Below are 19,416 nucleotides of genomic sequence, written 5' to 3'. Positions count from 1 at the left end.
GTAAAGTAAACACACTGCCAATGAGTCTTTTTCAAATCTCATCCTTAATACAATATTCAAAATGATAAGATGAGGCTTGAATTCCCTGGCCCCTCGTGTTGGAATTTCAACTCGATGTTAAACGTAATCAAATGAATAAGACAAATGCCTATAGACTATACAAATGTAATAATAATAAGGACACAGTCTACCAACAGAGAGGATATATTAAGAGTAAAAGCACATTCTTGTCAGTAATAGATGCTTTGGAATGAAACACAGAAATTCAATGTGATTCCATGTTATATATTATCTGTAATTATCTTGTTCATTAATACATCTCCACGACCCGCTAATCCTGCCCAAAACATAATAAATAATAAGAAAGTGGATAGATTGATTGGTCCATGAGGTAAAATATGTAGAATAAAATATAAGAATACCAATGGAAATACAAAAAAGTATGTGTGTTTGAAAAAATAAAGATTGAAACGATGTGTGATGCCTAAAAAGGTTTCATTATCTCGCCCTGAAAGTCCACGCACACGTTGAGCACATTCACACTGTCAGATGGAGCTCTGGACTCGATCATCTGCCCAGGCTGGACTCCAAACGCAGAGCCTTGATACGTGGTGTTTTCTATTTACAGGAGTTTGATGATCCAGACACAAAATATCCACAATGAATCAAATTATAATGATAATAAAAGCATAGAGAGATTTAAACTGTCCATCATCCTTCATATGAACACACATTAGAACTCTGCACTGCACGGTAAATAGCAGGCCTCACTTTAAAAAAAAAAACATGGGCTGCTGTGATACTATCTGCCCGTCAAAGCAGGAGCCTGACCGAGCTGGTAGACGTTTGCTGCTACAAGGAAAGAGCACTTGAATGTGAGAGCTGGCCCATGTGGGACTACCCTGGTATGGTTTAAACACACCTCTCCTTTGCTCAGAGGCTTTGGTGTGTGTTTAACAGCATGCAGTTCACAGGAGGGACAACATTTTCAACACAGAATAAAAAGAGCACTTCAAAACAATGGCCCACATAGGATTATACTGGGCTCTGAAAACAAGTGCAGCTTCCCATTCATAGGCCAGAAGCTGAGGATGCAGGTTTAGACTGGAATTTGAGCTGAAACATCAGAAGCAATAGTAGAGCTGTAGTGTTGAACAGGCTTCAAAAATAAACCCCGACAGGAGTTACCTTCAAAAAGGTGCGGCAGTGGCACTTAAAATATTCATGGAACTTATCAGCACCAACCCTTTCTCTCATCAGCATGAGGCAGAATGCTCTCACAGTGACCACTCTCTTCAATATTTTATCTTTTCTCTGATCACATTAAGGTCTCGTTGAGTAACCGAATGTGTGATTGCATGCTGAACATTGCACAGCCACGGAATTGTGTTGCCAGTCAAAAGCTATTGGACTATTTCACGATGGAGTGTATGACAAACCAGATTCAAATATCGACTCGCTGTACGTTTTTGTAACAATCTCTTCAGTCACTGCTAAAATCATGTTTTCTTTTTTTAACCTTTGATTGTCCACTTGGTCTCGCCGTTGTTTTTGCAGCACCGCTGAAGCCTTTGTAAAAGGAGGCAGTGAGTTTACACTAACTGCCACGTCTGTGGGCAGAAACCTTTAATGTCCATAATAATCTCCACATTTAGGCAGTGCACATTTCCCTTTTGTGAAGAAACTGCAGAGAAATGTGACCAGGGGACCGGAGTTAAGGGAATGTAGAGAGGACACCTCCCAGAGGCTCACCCCTAAGGCCCAATGTGGGCTCAGTCTAACCCTTTGTCAAATGTGGATTAGGCCCAGACCAGTCCGGTCTGGTCTGGATTGGATTCTGGCTACGTTCTTAAAACAGGGCTTTCGATCCTTGGTTTTCAAACTCTGACCAGGCATCATTTAATTCCATAAAGATCATTTTTGCATACTGCTCATACGGTTGACCAGTTGCCTAAAAGAAAAATCAAAAAGAAACAAGTTAATTAATCTTGAGAGACAACCTCACAAATTTAGTCCAGTGAACGTGCAACTTTACTTGTACCTTGTCTGGGTGGACGACCAGCACAGCCTTCCTGTAGTACTTCTTGACCTGATCTGGAGTGACCAGGTCTGCCATGCCCACCTGCTTCCAGCGCGTCTCCCCCTCCCACAGCACAGTGTGGAGAGTGGACAGCAGGGCGCGGATGTTTCGCTCCTTCCCCTCGATCCAGTCCAGAATCTACAGAGCACACAGGACCACATTGATAAAAACTTGTCACAGATAAATATGGGGTTAAAACGTGTGTAATCATGTAATGAGGCATTGCCTGTAATTTGAGTGGATCGAGTTCTTTTGTCATCTCCTGTCTTCGCATCTCAGCTATAGTCTTGGTCCCTTTTTATCAAGTTTAGAAGCAAAACCCTGAGTTGAGAGCAAGTCCTCAAAGTCGTCCTCCTTCACTTTTGCTTGGGACCTGCATCATAATAAAAATGTGTTTCAAAGAGCTTATATTATAATCAAAAATGTGTCATACAAGTTGAAGTAATCTCTTGCAACTCTCACCAAAGCTGTGCCCCCGCAGACCCCGATCCTCTCTTCCTCCGATGACACTGGAGAAGTTGAGGTTGTAGTTCGGTTTGGAGGGCTGTGAACCTGGAGGGGGTTTAGGAGTGGACGCAGACCCTGACGATGGCATCCAGGCTTTGCTCTGGGCTGGGGCAGGTCTGCCCGGGTGCCACGACTGGTTTGGGGGTTTGGAAGTGGATGAAGAGGATGAAGAGGATGAAGGGGCTGGTTTTGAGTTGAAAGAGGACCCAGAAAAACTACTACTTGAAGAACCTGTAAAAGGTATATGGATCAATACATAATTAAGATGGATGGATAATTAAAAAGTAGAACTTCTTACCAGGTAAATTGGAGCCTAAATTTCCTAAGTCTGCAAAAGGATCAAATGTCTGGGACTTTGCCTTTGACATAGACGAGACACCAGATGCTAAGAAGAAAATACAAATATTACACAAACTCATACTATTATTAAGTGAACAATGGAGAGGTTAAATGTTATTTAACGTTATTTGAGCCTAAATGTGTATTAAATAATGGTGATATAAGGAGCAGTGTGATTAATCGAACAGGTTTTCACATTTCAAACGGTAAGTCCTATGTTTTTGAACATAAATACTACACAAATATACTAGTTTGACTAAGCTGGCCAAAAAGGACTAAGGACACAGTGCTATTAAAACACCAAATTAGCCCAGTAGCAAAAAAATGTTGATTTAATTCCACTTTAATGGATCTGAACAAGGCCAGGATAATGAGCGCCACTGCTTCATACCTGTGTTTGTGTAGTTAGGTTTGCCTGATGAGGAACCGATTCCTGTAGAACCACTTGTGGCCCAGCTCTCCCAGCCTCCCAGCAGGTCGGGCTGACTGGCTGAAGATGTCATTTTAGGGGTGTTATTGGTCAGTTTATCTGGGGGTGAAGATATACAGGGATTAGACAGAGATTATACCGTCAAAACATGTTATGAACTATTGCCGGAAATCCAACGTACTAAGGTTAAAGAGACTGGTGTTGGAAGCTGGAGGAGCGTTACTGTGACTTGAACTGAATCCGCTGGTTGTAGAACTCTCAGAGCCCATGAGGTTTTCAAACAGGTCCGGACCCGACTCCTGACGAGACGAGGCTGCACTGGAGCCAGAGCCCATTCCAAAGGGGTCAAACAAGTCGCCCATGGCTGAAAGAAACAAAGAGGAAAGCAGAATAAATGTTAGTAGAAGTCAGAACTCATTAGTGATAGTTTAAGGGTAGAAAAATAAGTATAAGTTTACGTTTTGGGTCTTGGGAGGCTTCACTAAAAAACAAGTCTTCCTGCACTGCTGCTGAATTTCCAGAAGGGGGCGCAAAAAAGTCATTAAGGAGGTCACTGTTGCTGGAGGTGGCTTTCATGCCACTTTGTGCTGCTGAGGACGAGGAGACAGTGTCAGAGTTTAACCCCAAGAGGTCAGCTGTATCTGAGGCAGGTTCCTGGGCAGGAGGAGGGGGCGTCTGGAAACAAAACAAAAAAACATTAAACTTTCTTGTTCTGCATTCATTTTGATTTTCATGAGAGAAGGAGACTTGATGAACCTGGAAGTCAGCGTCAAAGAGTGGTTCACTTGTGTCTCGTGGCAAGGGCTTCCCCACTCGGAGCAGAGTAAAGACACAGACTCTCCATCCGACTGGTCACTCAGAGTGTCCTGGTCATTGTGGGGTCCACCTGTTGACAGTCGTCATGGCGACTGGAAGCATCTTTAAACAGCAAGTGACATGGTCAGTTACATCGATGTGTTTGGCTCAGTAAATGGTCATAACAAGCAACGGGCAACGAGTACCTTCCCAGTCAAGAGTCTGGAAGAAGTTGTTTGCATTGGTGTCTGTGCTGGCAGGAGACTCGATCTCTGTTGTGTTTTGAAACTGTCTGGGGTTTGTGCTGGTGGAGGTGATTCAGAATCATAAAAGGCAGAGGATTCCAGGCTGTCGAGGGAGCTCTGGTTTACCTGAAAGGACAGTCATTAAGAAGGCTTAGAGATCATTTGAAGCCAACTGTAACAACAGACAGCCATGGTTGACAAAATCTATGCCTAGGACTGCTCTACATAGAAATAAACCTTTAATCCAAATGTCACTTACCAAATTTGCTGAGATCTCCTGCTGTTCATCTCGGGAGGAGAAAAGGATTTTAGGATTTAGGCCCTTGGTCTGCAGACCCTCCCATGGAGGAGTCTTGGTGGTTGGTCGATCTCTTGGTTCAACCTCAATGTCCAAATTAACCTGGAACAAGTCCGGGTATTTCTCCTGAATGTCACATGCATCCAGGTCATACCTGAACAAATGCAATAAAAAAAGTGTCTATGATTAAAGCTTACATCACCAAATGCATGTGAGGGTTGTTATTTTTTAGTAGAAACACATACTTTGCAAACTTCACAGTGGTTGCATTTCTTGGAACAAATCCTGTGTGGAACTGAACTTGAAACATCTTCATGGAAGCCATCTAACACAACGCAACACAAAATGTACAAATGAATTAAGCTGTCTAATATTTTATACCTAAAATATAATACAGATTTCTGCAGACCTTGGCCTGTAGACGTCCTCCCAGTGTGGACCTTGCGTGATAGATCACGACCAGCACATCTCCTTGGACTGTCACATTAAGAGGAATTTCAGCTTTTCCATCCTCTATTTTGAAATCCCTGTAAAATTATAAAGATTTGAATCAGCACAAACCAGTACACCAGAAGACCTAAAGGTAGAGCTATTTTAAACAGACTTACTTCATCCTGTCATACTCTTGAGATGTAGTGAGCACACGCTCGTCTCCAACATAAACTTCACAAAATGGTCGACACCCATTGCGTTGTTTGTTGAACAGTGGCACAGGCGTCATTACAATGGAATGAATGACGATGGGTTTACTGTGGGGAATGATGGGCTCCTCTGCCATCATGTCACACATGTATTCAATATACCTAAACAAAACACAACAGTCATGTAAACCAAAAAGAGAGTTTCAAAGACAGTCCTTAATATCAGTAAACTTACCTCTTGTGAGAAGGAGATATTCCAGGTGGGCAGCGTTTCATTGAGAACATGTAAACAGCAGCTTCAGCCGTGGAGAAAGGCGACAGAAACAGAGGAAGGAGCAGACTGCCACTGCAGATGCTGCTCGGCCATCCTAGAAACACAAATCATGTGAGTACACGACTTATAAATAATACTGTCAAATGGAACAGAAAATATACTGACCAAACAGTGAACTATACAAATGTTCCTCTGGTCTTGTTTCAGCCACAGGTGCATGTTTTTACACACACTGTATAGACTGCGGAGGTTGGGGGCACGACGCAACTGCCAGTTACATTCTGACACCTAAACAAACAAAATGAACTGTTGATGCAAACCAGCTTAAAGAATTTAAATTCCTCTTTACAAAACAATGTCTTAATTCTCCCCTAAGTGCTACATCACGTACCCTGTTGTGGAATCGTGAGGGTCTGTAGGAGCGTTTGGAGAGGTTGTACACGGCATAGTGACCGGCGTGACGAGAGTCCAGGAACAAACGCACGTCCTCAATGTTATTCTTTATGGCCGACTCCACCCCCTCGGCCGGGAACGACATCACTGCACACACCCACACAACATTCAACAAAGTGTGTCCAACACAGACTATTCAGTCTGTATTTCTAAATGGTAAATGTCCCACCTGCTATTCTGGAGGTAATGTAGGAAATATCCAAATCTCCTTTGGCATAGCTGTGACAGTAGAAATGATGAGTGACAAAACAGCACTTCATAAACAACAGCAGAGCAGAAAATGATGTTTCAGACATCATTTCAAACTCATTCAAGTCATAAATTGCACAGAAAAGGTAAGGTTGTATTTTACTACTAATATTCTAAAAAGACACAAAAAACACAGTGTAGCATCCAAAAGGTTTATGACAAAGACGGAGACGATGATCCCTAGAAGCTGATGACAACATTACAAAAGATTAGTTTTACAATGGAATTAGATTGAATCGCTGGATGATGGTTAGAGCCAAGTAGCTAAATGTTTGACTAGTGCCACATACCGACCACTCATTCAACACAATGTTGTGTGCTATGGACAATGAAAACTGTCCAATATTACAACTGTGATTAATTGAGGGAAATTATGTTATTTATTTTAGTTAGTTCTCACCTTGACTTTTCAGTAAGATCTATATTATGTCCAAGATTATCCACAATAGTTGCTGTTTCTTTATTATTTATAAAGTACACAACATTCATCACATGCTTCATTCAACCTAGCTCTAAATGGGTGAATTTACAGGAGCTAAGAGCAGATTTAGTGAAGTTCTCTGTTGAATTATACAGTGCTACAACACAGAGCTGGACATGGCACACATCAGGGACCTGTATTTACCTTGGGTTGCTAGGTTGATGGACACATAGTGGGCCATGAGGGATTGGGACAGAGAATAGAAACAAAAAATAAACAAAATAGGAAAAAAAAACAATGGGAACATGTGATATTTTAAATGAGGCAAATAAAATAAAACAAAACTTTTTATAATGTTTTGACAAGGGGGTTTCAGAACATGATTAAATCGTGGCATAAAAGCAGAGGGTCTGACCTCGCGACTGACTGGATGACCTTAGATGACGTGTCCTTTATGTTTGTGAGGAAGCGCTCAGTCCCTCCTCTCAAAATATCCAGAAGACCACTCCCCGCCTGGTCAGGATCATACATGCCTACAATACAGAGGTGAGAAACAAATAAGATACCAACCATACAGAATTTTAAAATAATATCAGAATATGTATTTATTTATTCAATTGAAGTGATGTAAATGGACAATATTCACACCGAAAAGGTTCTCCAGAGTTTTGAAATGAAAAACTAAGCTTGCTGACGTAATTATTTGCCAAATAATGCACAAAAATATCCCTTAATTCTATGTGGAACTACAGTGTAATTTCTATGACTTAGTAATTAACTGCTATTAGTTGTATATTTGTTTATATTTCTTGTATTTAAGAAAAAGTATCTGTTTCTAAACCCAAGGAGTTTCCTTTTAAGTTCAAGAGAAAAAACAGCATAGCAACAAATACAAATAGAGTCTCCTCAAGGAAAGATCAGTGCACCATCTGTCCAATGGACAAATGTGTTTGGAGTTCACTGCAATCCTCTTAATATGGAGACTACAGCCAACATCGGGTGGTTCTTAAAAATTTATAATTTCAATTTTATAATTTCATTTTATATGATCATCAACAAAGACATCAATAAAGTCTTTACAATGTAGAACTCCAACAATGTGTTTGTCTATATAGACAGTCTCTATGTTACATAATCAAGCAAAAACATAATAAACCAATAATTCAATAAAACATTCTAATGTTTCAGGAAAAAAAAGTCACAGACTTGTTTCTGGTAGCTGCCATAAATGTAAGCAAATTAAGCTGTGACCTAATGACAGAGTCGTGATCTTTATTCTTCAGGTGGTCTGGTGAGTACAGGTGTTACACTCTGTTTGCCGTAGCCAGGTCACGTTTCTATCAAATCAATATCATGAGCAGCTACGTATAAACAACAGTACATGTCCAGCACCATGACCATATGAAAAGTAACAGACTGGGAGGGTGTAATGTACCTGCGTTGTTGTGGACGTTGTGGATCTGTGCGGGCGGCTGTGCTCCATTGTTACCGAAGCCTCCGTTCTGTTCCAGCAGCTGCAGACATTCATAGCCATCATACACCGGACGCCAACAGTAATAAGTACTTAACATTGTAGCTAATGAGTAAGAAAGCCTTTAGAATGATATATTAACAATAAAAAATGTAAGAAAATCCAGGCAGAAGAATATCACATCCATCGAATATTGAGATTAATGTCAAATATGTATTCAGCGATGTAAAAAGTTGTTGGTTTATATACAGCCCAACACACTGCTTTGTGAGTCTGTCATTTCCCTTCCCCTGCTCAGTGTCTCTACCTCCGTCTGCCTCTCCATATGTCTGCGGAGAGAAGGAGGAGGGCAAGTGGGAAGAAAATAATCTCCTTAGGTCCAGGAGGGAAACCCCTGCTTAACCCTAATCAGATTGTCAATGTGTAAATGTGCATTTACTCTACTCTGATCCACATTTAAGCATGGTTTAGTTTTCAATATATAAATTATTATTGCACAAATATTAATGTCACTGCTCCTCTATAAGAATTTGGACAGATGGATGAATGTATAGTTGTTTGAATATACAAAAAGGTGCACAGTATGTAACTTTCTAAGTGGCACGTCACCTGCACGATTCTGTAGAAATAAAAAGTAGATATCAAAAGAATCAAACTGAAACATTCTCCATAGAGACAGGTAGGTTTTGTGCCATAATGTGGAAAATTATAGCCAAAGGGACAACATTTCCACAGAGACAAGCAGGTGGAGACCCTCCTCAAGGTCAAATAAGAGTCAGGTTTGTGCTCACAGTAAGAGAGTATGTTTTTTCAGAGCAATCAAAACAATAAATACATTTAAAAAAGTCTTATTTCCCTAAAAAGTTACATACTGCGGCTATCTGATCCTAGTTGAACATATTGCATTTTTTTAACGATTAAGAAAAAACATAATAAAATGAAAGGAATGAAACAGCTTGAAAAAGGGAAGGTGCTCCAATAATCTACATTCTAACTTAAACATATTTTTTAACATGTATAAACTGTATTCAGTGAATTGAGAGTGCTCGTTTTTGGCCGTATTCATTTCCTCTCAGTCTCGTTTGAGCCTAATGGGACGATGCCAGCTGGGCACAGATGAGCCCAGGAAAGAGAAGGATTTGTGTGTGTGTGTAGGTTCACATCAGTAATGGCCATGTTCACACTGCAGATAGAGGCCAACAGCATCTTCACAGGCTGTGTACTCCTGCCAAGGACCCCACTACAAAGATACAAAAAGCTTAAAAATGAATACCACCTCTGTAATGGGAGACTTGGGGTTGACATTGCGTGCAGCTGCTATTTTCCTGAAGCTGGTTCACCAACTCTGTGATTGACAGACGCTCCTCTGGATTCACCTTCAACATGGAACCTATAAAAGATGGAGAAAATGGCTCTTAATGGCTGCTTTTACACTAGTCCTGGTTTGATTGAGTTTTTGTCATGTTAGATTTTATTTATCCAGTTCTAGTCCTGGTTTAGTTCCAGGTTTAACCCAATTTTTTTGTATTTATTGTTGTTCATTTGTCAGGAACAGTTCCAAAATTTTCTCCCTTTAAGTATTTCATTTGATTTTTTAAGCATATCTTTTTAACTTTGTGCATGCCCTTATTTGTATTTGTATTTATTCAGTGTGGTTTATGTTGCACTTTTTTCACCGAAGCAAGTTCCTAGTTTGTGAACTGTGTTCACAGACTATGGCAATAAAAGTCTTCTGATTCTGAAAAAAATATAGATTGACGTGGTAATCTGATGCCTAGATTAATTTGCAACACTGATCTCTAAAAGGGCTTTTGACGGTTTAGATTTCAATATAAAAGCAAAGGTAATTTTGTTATAGAAAAGCAATAAACACAGGGAATTTGTCAAGGGAATTAGCTAGTAGAAAAATATTGCAAACATACAAAAAGTTCCACCTCAGAGTACAATTTTAACTCCAGCTTTTGGTCCAACACTAGTCTTTACAGAGCCAGTGTTAAACATTTGAACAGAAAAGGAGTCAAGCTGCTGACCACAAACCTCATCCAACACATCTCCTTTTCTTTTTGACTTGCACCACAGCACTGTCTCCGGGAGGTCCATCTCAGAGTCCACGAAACAAGTGCAACCCAAAATAACTCTTTGTACAATTCGCCCCACCTCATTTTAAACCAAGATGATTTTAATCAAGTCATTGATTTGGCCTTGACCTGCCTCCAGGACACTCTTGACACTATAGCACCTCTCAAGGGTAAAAAGAACATGTAGAGCTGCCCCCGGTTCAACTCTGAAACCCACTCCCTCAAGCAAGTCCTGTAGGATAGAACGAAAATTAAAAAAAAAAAAATACTCAGTGGAGGCTCCTTTACAAGCACACACTGTGCAAATAGAGGGCTAAATCTGGACAATTAATACATTTATCAAATCATTCAATAACAAAATCACTACTTTACAAGACAAAATTCATGACAACCTTCCAACTTTTAAATCTCTCGAGGGTCAAATCAACCCGGGTCTATCTATTAATATCAAAACTTTCCAATAGCTTCTTTCCAACAGACCAACAAGACCCAAGCTCATGTGTCTCATTCTCCAAAACATGTCATGTTCGTCGTGCTCCCTGGATCCCAACCAGACTTCTGAAGGATATTCTATCCATCATAATCAAAACTTGCCATAGTTAATAGCTCTTAGTAACAGGATATGTGCCTCAATCATTAAAAAATGCCATTATTTAAACAATCTTTAAAAAACCCAACCTTGATCCCAATTACTTATCCAGCTACAGGCCAAAAGCCAATCTCTTTCATTTCCAAAACAGCTGAAAAAAACAAACAGGTACTTAGTCAATTGCAAGATAATTATTTGAGGCCTTTCAATCGGGTCAAATTTTAGATCACCTTAAGTAAAGAGAACCAATGACCCCCTCCTTGCTGCAGATGACGGGTCTCAGTCCTTGTGCTACACAGATTAGTCCTATAGTACTGTCGGGATCAAGGCTCTGCCCTCCACTCGTTTCATTCATATTTTCTATGGATGTGTTGGTCAATGTGAGACCCTCATCATGTTCACAGTAAAACATGGTGTGGCCTCAGGGCTCTGTGCCTGGGCCAATACTTTTCAGTTTGTTTATACTTCACTGACAAACATAATAACGGCCATAATATGAATTACAGTTATGCTGATGATACTGAGCTGTATCTGTCAATGAAACCACATGTCGAAAATCAGCTTGACAAACTTTACACACGACTAAGGGACATAATAGCTTAAAAACACAGTTTATTGTCGAACAAGAGAGAAGTGTTTTTCAGACATTATTGGAAGTTGCAGTAACACCTCTCATGTCCAGTTTGCAACAGTAAACAGATTAACAAACCCTCCTGCTCTGACTGCCTTTAGAAGTATTTCCACATCTAAGTGCAGTGAGTTTGCAGTGTTCTTTAATGACAAAGTTCAGGGGCATGATGCTGTTTTGTATGCGAGAGCTCCCTCTGCTGATCAGGTACTTTTAAACTGCAACAAGATTGAATGAAATCAAAAATTTTCACATAAATCTTAAACTGTCTTTGAATACAAATAAAACGTATAAAAGTATATGATTTTTTTCAACAAAAAAAAATTTGAGTAACGTGCGAGTTACAAATCTTTATACACTAAATGATATATTTATTGAAAGAGTCAACACTTAAATAAATAAATATCTTGGGTTTTGGCTTGACGAAAACCAATTTAAAAACATCTTTCGGAATTTTGTAACAGTTTAAAATCTAAATGATCATTTTATTACAGAAACAAATATTGTATCCCAATAAATTAGAGAAAGAAACAGCGCAATTGACTTTTCTTTCCGTCCTGGATAATGAGGATGTGCTGTACATCCAGACTTCAGCCTCTGCTTTGACACAGTTGGATCCACTATTTCACTCAGCCCTTCATTTTATTACAGGTGATGGATCTGAAACCCATCACTGTTTCTCTGTGGAAAATTGAGTTGGCCATCACTGTCTGTTAGAAGAGAAACAGCTCTGTATGAAATGTATTTACAGGATAAGAGATGACTTCAAAAACTGACAGAATACCTCAGCTGCTCTTTAATCATCGATAGTGGAACATTTAATACCAGATCACATGACGGCATAAGGCTAAAGACAAACTGCTCCAAAACTGAGAGGAAAAAGGCTTTTAGCTGTTTGTTTTAGCTCCAAGGAAAAGCAAAACTGGATGGACCTTTAGACAAACACCTGAACCTGTGTTAACATCATATATGGACCTGTATATTTGTTTGTCTTGTTTGTTTTTTGGCTTGTATTATATTTTCAAGTGCTCTCATTGGATTTCCCATATAAAAGATAAATAAATTCAATAAATAAAGATGTAAAATGCCGTCAATTCCACAACACAAATAACATCTCTGCAGCCACCGAGACACTTAGAGCGGACTCACTTTGCACCTGTAACTGATAAAACTGTCGAAACTTGGTACCCATTTTTTGTTTTTGTTAAGCAGTTGAGACGCTCTGTGTGTGTGAAAAGCGCTGTACAAGTAAATGGATTATTAGTATTATTACACACAAAAACACACACTCACACACTCCATTTCTCTATCAAAACGACCAGGTGGGGAAAGTATTTACGTACGTATGAGTTCATGATACACTGTGTATTTGACGTCATTCTGGGGGATGGTGTATTTCCCATTGACTATTTGCAGTTTGGCACCATCTTCGAACGGATGTTGCTTGAAACACAACAGGTAAAGAATGCACCCGAGAGCCTGAAATTAAAGAAATACAATAAACGCAATGGTTACATAATGACCCGCTTAGAGTGACGTAACTTTATATAAAAAAAGTAGAAAGGGAAGTAATTACCCAGATGTCTTGTTTCTCATTGATGGGGAAGTTGGAATAGAGGTCAATCATTTCTGGCGTGCGGTAGGCTGGAGTAGTATTTCTTGTGATCTAAAAGGGAAGGAAATAAAATTGTATCATTTGAATTTATATAATTTATTAACCCTAAAATATAGAACCACATAAAAACTTTCTATTACCGGTACCTTGCCTGAGAGGAAATTTCTGGAATCATATTACAATATCATCAAGTATCCCTGAGGTCCTATCCTCAGACCATGTGCATGTAGGAAGTGTGTGTCATGAAAATGGCACTAATCAAACTTGAACAGAACACCAGTGGATTTTAACTGAATTACAGGCTTCCGTTTCTACATGGCAACGTGACCTCAATGCTGCTCCTGGTCAAATACGTAACGCCACTTTTACATCAGGAAAATGTTTTATAATATACAAGTCTGAGGTGCTGTTTGGTATTTCAATTTGAGCATTGACACATTTCAATAAAGGACTTCAATGTAGTACAGAATGTACTGGTCAAAATGCAGTCAGAATAACGTAATAAATAACTTGCATAAATCAGGTCTCCAGACTATGACCAAATCCTCACATTTAACCCTTATTTTTGGTGTCTGTATGAATATTTTGTCAAGCACTCACTCATGTGCAACCAGATTTATTTAGATATTCATGTCAGGTGCGTACAAATTCACAAAGTTAAATCATTTTCTCAGTCAGAACTGCATAGTATTTGAATTAAATGGATTAATTTGTGTAATAAGACGAGTCGCACTCATTCGCACTGCTCTCCCCTCTTCCCCAGTCTCGGCTCCTTCTCCTACAGCAGTGGCAGACACAGCTGAGCGGAGGCTGAGCTCAGATCGTTCAGGCGGGGTTTGTGTGCCTACAGCAGTGTTTGAGCCAGTGTGACCCATGGACGTCTCTAGTATCTGTCCAGGACTCATCTGTCTGTTCTAGTAAAGACGTTCAAATGCGACAACGCCGCTTAAAGAGTAGCTTTAGTAAAACAAACGCACACAATAACCTTTGTAAACTCTCTCCACACTATGGCCCCGCAGAGGACAGGGGCAGGGATTGTAGTTTTAGTGACATAAGTGAAGCTAAGTGTGTTAGTATGAAGCACTGTCTATTTATATACAGTCTGTGGTTGACAACAGCGATTCACTATAATCTGCAGATGATCCTCATATAAAAAAAAAAGAGTAGAGAAAACACTATTACTCAGACTATATGTAAGCGAAACTACATATGAATAATGAGAGGGAGTTTTACAGATGACTTGCTCATACATAAATCTGTCTGCATTAAACATGTGTTAGTTGGTTACATTACAATTAAACATTAAATAAAGCATATAAATTAGGTCTATAATATTAACTAGGAAAAAATTACATCCGTTTATATCATGTGCCCCTAAATTTTCAGATTGTGCTCCTAAAAGATTTCAGTCAGGGTGGAAAAAAATGTTAGTCTAGAGCCCTGATAAATGCACAGATTGTGTTTTGTGTACCTCGTCCTCCACCATGGACCTCTTCTGTGCAGACCAGCTGTAGTCGGGGTAATGTGACACAGTGGTGGCGCTGCCAAAGTCACACAGTTTGATAGTGCCCTGGTTACTAATCAAGAGGTTCTCAATCTACAAAACATCAACACATAGAAGTCAGTGAGAGGGAAAACCAAGCTACTGAAATAGTTCATGTGAAATGAGTTTAACACAGTTTATCAATGAAGTGAATTCAAACAGAAAATGGACCTTGAGATCTCTGTGTATGATTGGGGGCTTCTGTTTGTGCATGTGCTGCACAGCGCGGCACGTCTGGTAGAAGGTTTTCAGCACAGTGTCACATGACAGAGGAGCTCGGAGCTCCACCCGCTTTATAAAGTCCACCAGCTGACCTGAGGCAAAACAACAAACCAAGGCACTATTAAAGACAAGGACACAGCAGTTCTAATGCTATGACTAATTAAAAAGAAAGGCTTTTGCAACAAAACTGCCAGACATAAGGAAGCAAAGCAGGAAGCAGGGCAGTAGACAAGAGTTGGTTTTCTAAAGAGGCTACACGTAAATGGTGCTGACGACTCACATTTCTAGTACAGTTTTACTGTGTAATGTGTGACTAAGTGACTTAGCACGAACTCAGAGGTTTATAGTAAGAAAAAGGAAGGAAGTGTAAGTAATGTTTTACCTTTACACAACTCCGTGAGGATCAGGAACTCGGCCTGTTCCAGTGTCTGACTCTTCTTTGCTGATTGAAGCAGCAGAGCAGAACTGCACCATGTTTGGATGACCAGACAGCTTTTTCTATGAAACAAGTCAAACACACATATAATATGTCTAGATCATTATAAGGAATCATCTGCTATGATATGACAGTAACACAACTATAAAGGAATGTTTGTATGCTAAAACGCTCCTAAGTGATGTTTAGGTTTGAATATATGGCTTTGTTGGTAACTATGATGACTCTGTTAATCACCGTTTATACGGCTGTAGTTTGCTTCAAACTGGCATCATTTATATCAACCTGAGCGTAATAACTGCTAATACTACAAAACTAACCATAAAGCAGACTTCTTGAATGATTTTCTTTATTCTTCTCCTCTTCATTGGACAACAGCCTCTGAAAAAATAAAAATAATAAGAAAAAAATCTATATATTTCACTGTTTAAGTAAGAAACAGAAAGGAGACTGGATAAGTATGTAACATGCACTGTTCAAAGATTTGTCACAGCTTTAGTTAATTTACCTTAAGGGCATAGTCTTTCCCACTGGCCATGTCCTGGGCTTCATACACAAATGCAAATCCTCCTGTGGAGACAAAACAGTTTTAAAGACTAAGCACATCACTAGTGGATGATTTTTTTTTTCTTCTTGGCCTTTCATACATCAGAAATATGATAAAAGGAGCCTGTACATTTAAGCACCACATAAAACATGAATAGGGCTGTAAAATTAACTATAAAACATCTAAGTCACCATATATTTGGGTTGTTAGCCAAAAATAATAGATCTTAATCAGAACCAGTTGGATCAGAAAATAATATGAAGAAAGAAAATACTTATGTTTTATTTTGATTTTAGTAACAAAAATCATAACACAGGCCTTGTTTGAAAGATTACACAGCAAGTCTGTTATTTTATTTAATTCTGTTTAATCAGCTATTCTACAGCCTCTTTTATTAGTTTTTACAATAGACAATGATATTACAATATTTGCACATTTCCAAAACAATAACGACATATTAAACAGTCCTAGACAGTTATCTCCCACCTCATATAGACTGTCCCCTTCATTAACCAACATTTACCACTTCAACTGGGTCACTGCATCATCTACTCAATGTCCACACACAAGAAGTAAAGCACAGTAGTAAACAGGCACACAGGAGAAACCTGAGCTTAAAATGTCTTTCTCAAGAACGCCACAACAAAAGAAGAGCTTGTCACTATTGTTCCCCGCCTCCTTGTTTGACAATTTTGATTAAAGGCATAGAATAGTTTACAGTAACAGCATAACACGTTTTCAACAGATAGTTAGGTATAGATGGGTAACAATTTGGCTAACTAGGACCTTGAAAGATCCTTTTTAGGCTCTGTCACAAAGGCCAGGTAGAGGTTGCCATAGTGATGAGTAAATCAACTACTAACCTGGTTTCAGTGAAGTTATAAACATGCTCCAGGTCCTGATCTCTGAGGCTTTACAAAGACTGCTATATACAACGGTATGCACAACACTAAAATGAGTTCATAATGAATATTTCATTTTGTCTTATCATAACAAAAAACATTATGTAAAATGAAGCGGAGCAGGTGTCTCTCCTTTACAAACAGCTTGACTCCTGTTCCTCAGGCTGATTCATATCTCAGATTCTAAAGTCAATAGTTGTGTAGATTGTGTCTGTTCACATTATAGTAACTTATCTCTTTTCTCCATTATTTCCTTACAAAGGCGAGAGTATACAGTATTGGGAAACTGCAGCGTGTTTCGATGTGTGAAGGTAAAACATGAATGTGACTAAAAAACACAGTAAATGAACACCTGATAATGTCATATGCACTCTTCATATCAGATCACTCTTTATATCCTGTGCACTCTTCATGAGTGTACTCTTTATATCCTGTGCACTCTTCATGAGTGTACTCTTTATATCCTGTGCACTCTTCATGAGTGTACTCTTTATATCCTGTGCACTCTCATGAGTGTACTCTTTATATCCTGTGCACTCTTCATGAGTGTACTCTTTATATCCTGTGCACTCTTCATGAGTGTACTCTTTATATCCTGTGCACTCTTCATGAGTGTACTCTTTATATCCTGTGCACTCTTCATGAGTGTACTCTTTATATCCTGTGCACTCTTCATGAGTGTACTCTTTATATCCTGTGCACTCTTCACATCAGATCACTCTTTACATCCTTGCACTCTTGATATCAGATCACTCTTCATATCATCTCTTTACATCCTGTGCACTCTTCATATCTTGTGTACTCTTCATGAGTTCACTCTTTATATCATCTCTTTATATCCTGTGCACTCTTGATATCAGATCACTCTTTACATCCTGTGCACTCTTTATATCAGATCACTCTTTACACCCTGTGCACTCTTTATATCAGATCACTCTTCATATCATCTCTTTACATCCTGTGCACTCTTAATAATAGATCACTCTTTATATCTTGTGTACTCTTCATATCAGATCACTCTTTATATCATCTCTTTATATCCTGTGCACTCTTTATATCATGTCTTTACATCCTGTGCACTCTTGATATCAGATCACTCTTCATATAATCTCTTTACATCCTGTGCACTCTTCATAACAGATTACTCTTTATATCTTGTGTACTCTTCATTATCAGATCACTCTTTATATCCTGTGCACTCTTCATATTATCTCTTTACATCCTGTGCACTCTTGATATCAGATCACTCTTTATATCATCTCTTTACATCCTGTGCACTCTTAATATCAGATCACTCTTTATACCATGTTTACTCCTCATATCCTGTGCACTCTTGATATCAGATCACTCTTTATATCATTTCTTTACATCCTGTGCACTCTTCATATGAGTTCACTCTTTATATCTTGTGTACTCTTTAGATCAGATCACTCTTTAGATCAGATCACTCTTTAGATCAGGTCACTCTTTAGATCAGGTCACTCTTTATATCATCTCTTTACACCCTGTACACTCTTCATATCAGTGACTCACAGATGGAGGCTGCTGTCACGGACGTTAGCATCTTAGCTCTAAATTAGCATACAGCCCCAAAACGAAACCCGGGAGAACTCGATCAAATAAAATCGATCTCACCTTCTGCGATGACCCGTTTTTATTCTCAGTTTCATGTCCCCGAGCTCAACGATTTGTCCCACCGAAGTCAGTTTTGGTCCCGGCTGGCAGGCTCCGGATAACCGGGCCCGGCGAGAAAATCCAGAGCGGACTGGAAGAGAGACATGTTTGTGTTTCTGTCCCGATTCAGAGCGATACAAGCGGCCTCAGAGACTCAGACACACTGTTTAAATCAGACACGGGCCGCACACGTTCTGTCCGGAGGGTTGCTCGCCTACAGCGGGTTGTATTTGAGAAGAAATGATCGCGTTACAAAAAGCCAACATCTTTTTTCCTGCAGCTGGTCTTACGAGGCCGCCACCATCACTGAAGCCCACTTCCGCAAAAAGCAGTGACGACGCGACGCAATCACGTGACGGGAGCGTGCCACAGGTGCTTCTTCTTCTTCTTCTTCTTCTTCTTCTTCTTCTTCTTCTTCTGCTTCTTTTCTTCTTGTTTTACGGCGGTTAGCAACCATTGTATAGTAGCATTACCGCTACCTACTGTTCCGGAGTATGGGACAGAATAGGCTCACAATCTGATGCGAAAGTAAATAAAATTAAAAAATAAATAAATAAATAAAATTAAATAAAATAAATTAATATAATCTATTTCAAGATCCTATAATAAACACTGGTCTCCTTTAAAAAGGCTACCACTGCTCCTAGTTGGCCCTTACTACCACAGCCCAGAACACTCCTCAGTGAAAATGCTTCATGTCCCTGTTTTTCCAGCCTCTTCTTCAGTGATTCCCGTTCTACATTGTAGCCCCTACACCTTAAAAATACATGCTCCACTGTCTCTTCCTCTCCTTGACACACCTCACACAGCCCAGTCCCGTGCTTCCCTATCATGTGTAATGTCCCGTTAAGCGCACAATGTCCCAGCCTCAGTCTTGTGATCAACCATTTCATCCCTCCTGCACCCCCTTGCACACTGAGCCCTGTCACCTCTTTTTTAATTTGATATGGATGTCTGCCCTTTCCTCCAGTATCCCAAT

The 19,416-nt window shown here is 39.5% G+C and overlaps 1 protein-coding gene across 1 annotated transcript; it reads right to left on the bottom strand.

Moving 5' to 3' along the window:
* Positions 1-269: 269 nt before the first annotated feature.
* gak (cyclin G associated kinase) lies at positions 270-18,749 on the bottom strand. The gene is given in 42 exon segments (XM_055224084.1): positions 270-1,951; positions 2,042-2,218; positions 2,307-2,368; positions 2,371-2,445; positions 2,534-2,818; positions 2,886-2,972; positions 3,318-3,455; positions 3,538-3,720; positions 3,815-4,031; positions 4,113-4,151; positions 4,153-4,188; positions 4,190-4,245; positions 4,248-4,274; positions 4,358-4,436; positions 4,439-4,492; positions 4,494-4,522; positions 4,656-4,670; positions 4,673-4,848; positions 4,940-5,019; positions 5,104-5,221; positions 5,303-5,497; positions 5,571-5,649; positions 5,652-5,703; positions 5,775-5,897; positions 6,001-6,149; positions 6,232-6,281; positions 7,148-7,265; positions 8,168-8,246; positions 9,480-9,524; positions 9,526-9,593; positions 12,842-12,977; positions 13,075-13,164; positions 14,585-14,710; positions 14,828-14,970; positions 15,261-15,297; positions 15,299-15,376; positions 15,635-15,658; positions 15,660-15,695; positions 15,823-15,884; positions 18,399-18,417; positions 18,419-18,466; positions 18,469-18,749. Coding segments are annotated over 42 exon segments (3,867 nt in total). The 5' UTR covers positions 18,544-18,749; the 3' UTR covers positions 270-1,849.
* Between the last annotated feature and the right edge of the window lie 667 nt (positions 18,750-19,416).

Source organism: Periophthalmus magnuspinnatus, chromosome 9 (assembly GCF_009829125.3).
Source record: "Periophthalmus magnuspinnatus isolate fPerMag1 chromosome 9, fPerMag1.2.pri, whole genome shotgun sequence".
Classification (NCBI taxonomy): domain Eukaryota; kingdom Metazoa; phylum Chordata; class Actinopteri; order Gobiiformes; family Gobiidae; genus Periophthalmus; species Periophthalmus magnuspinnatus.
This window is presented reverse-complemented; position numbering and strand designations above follow the sequence as displayed.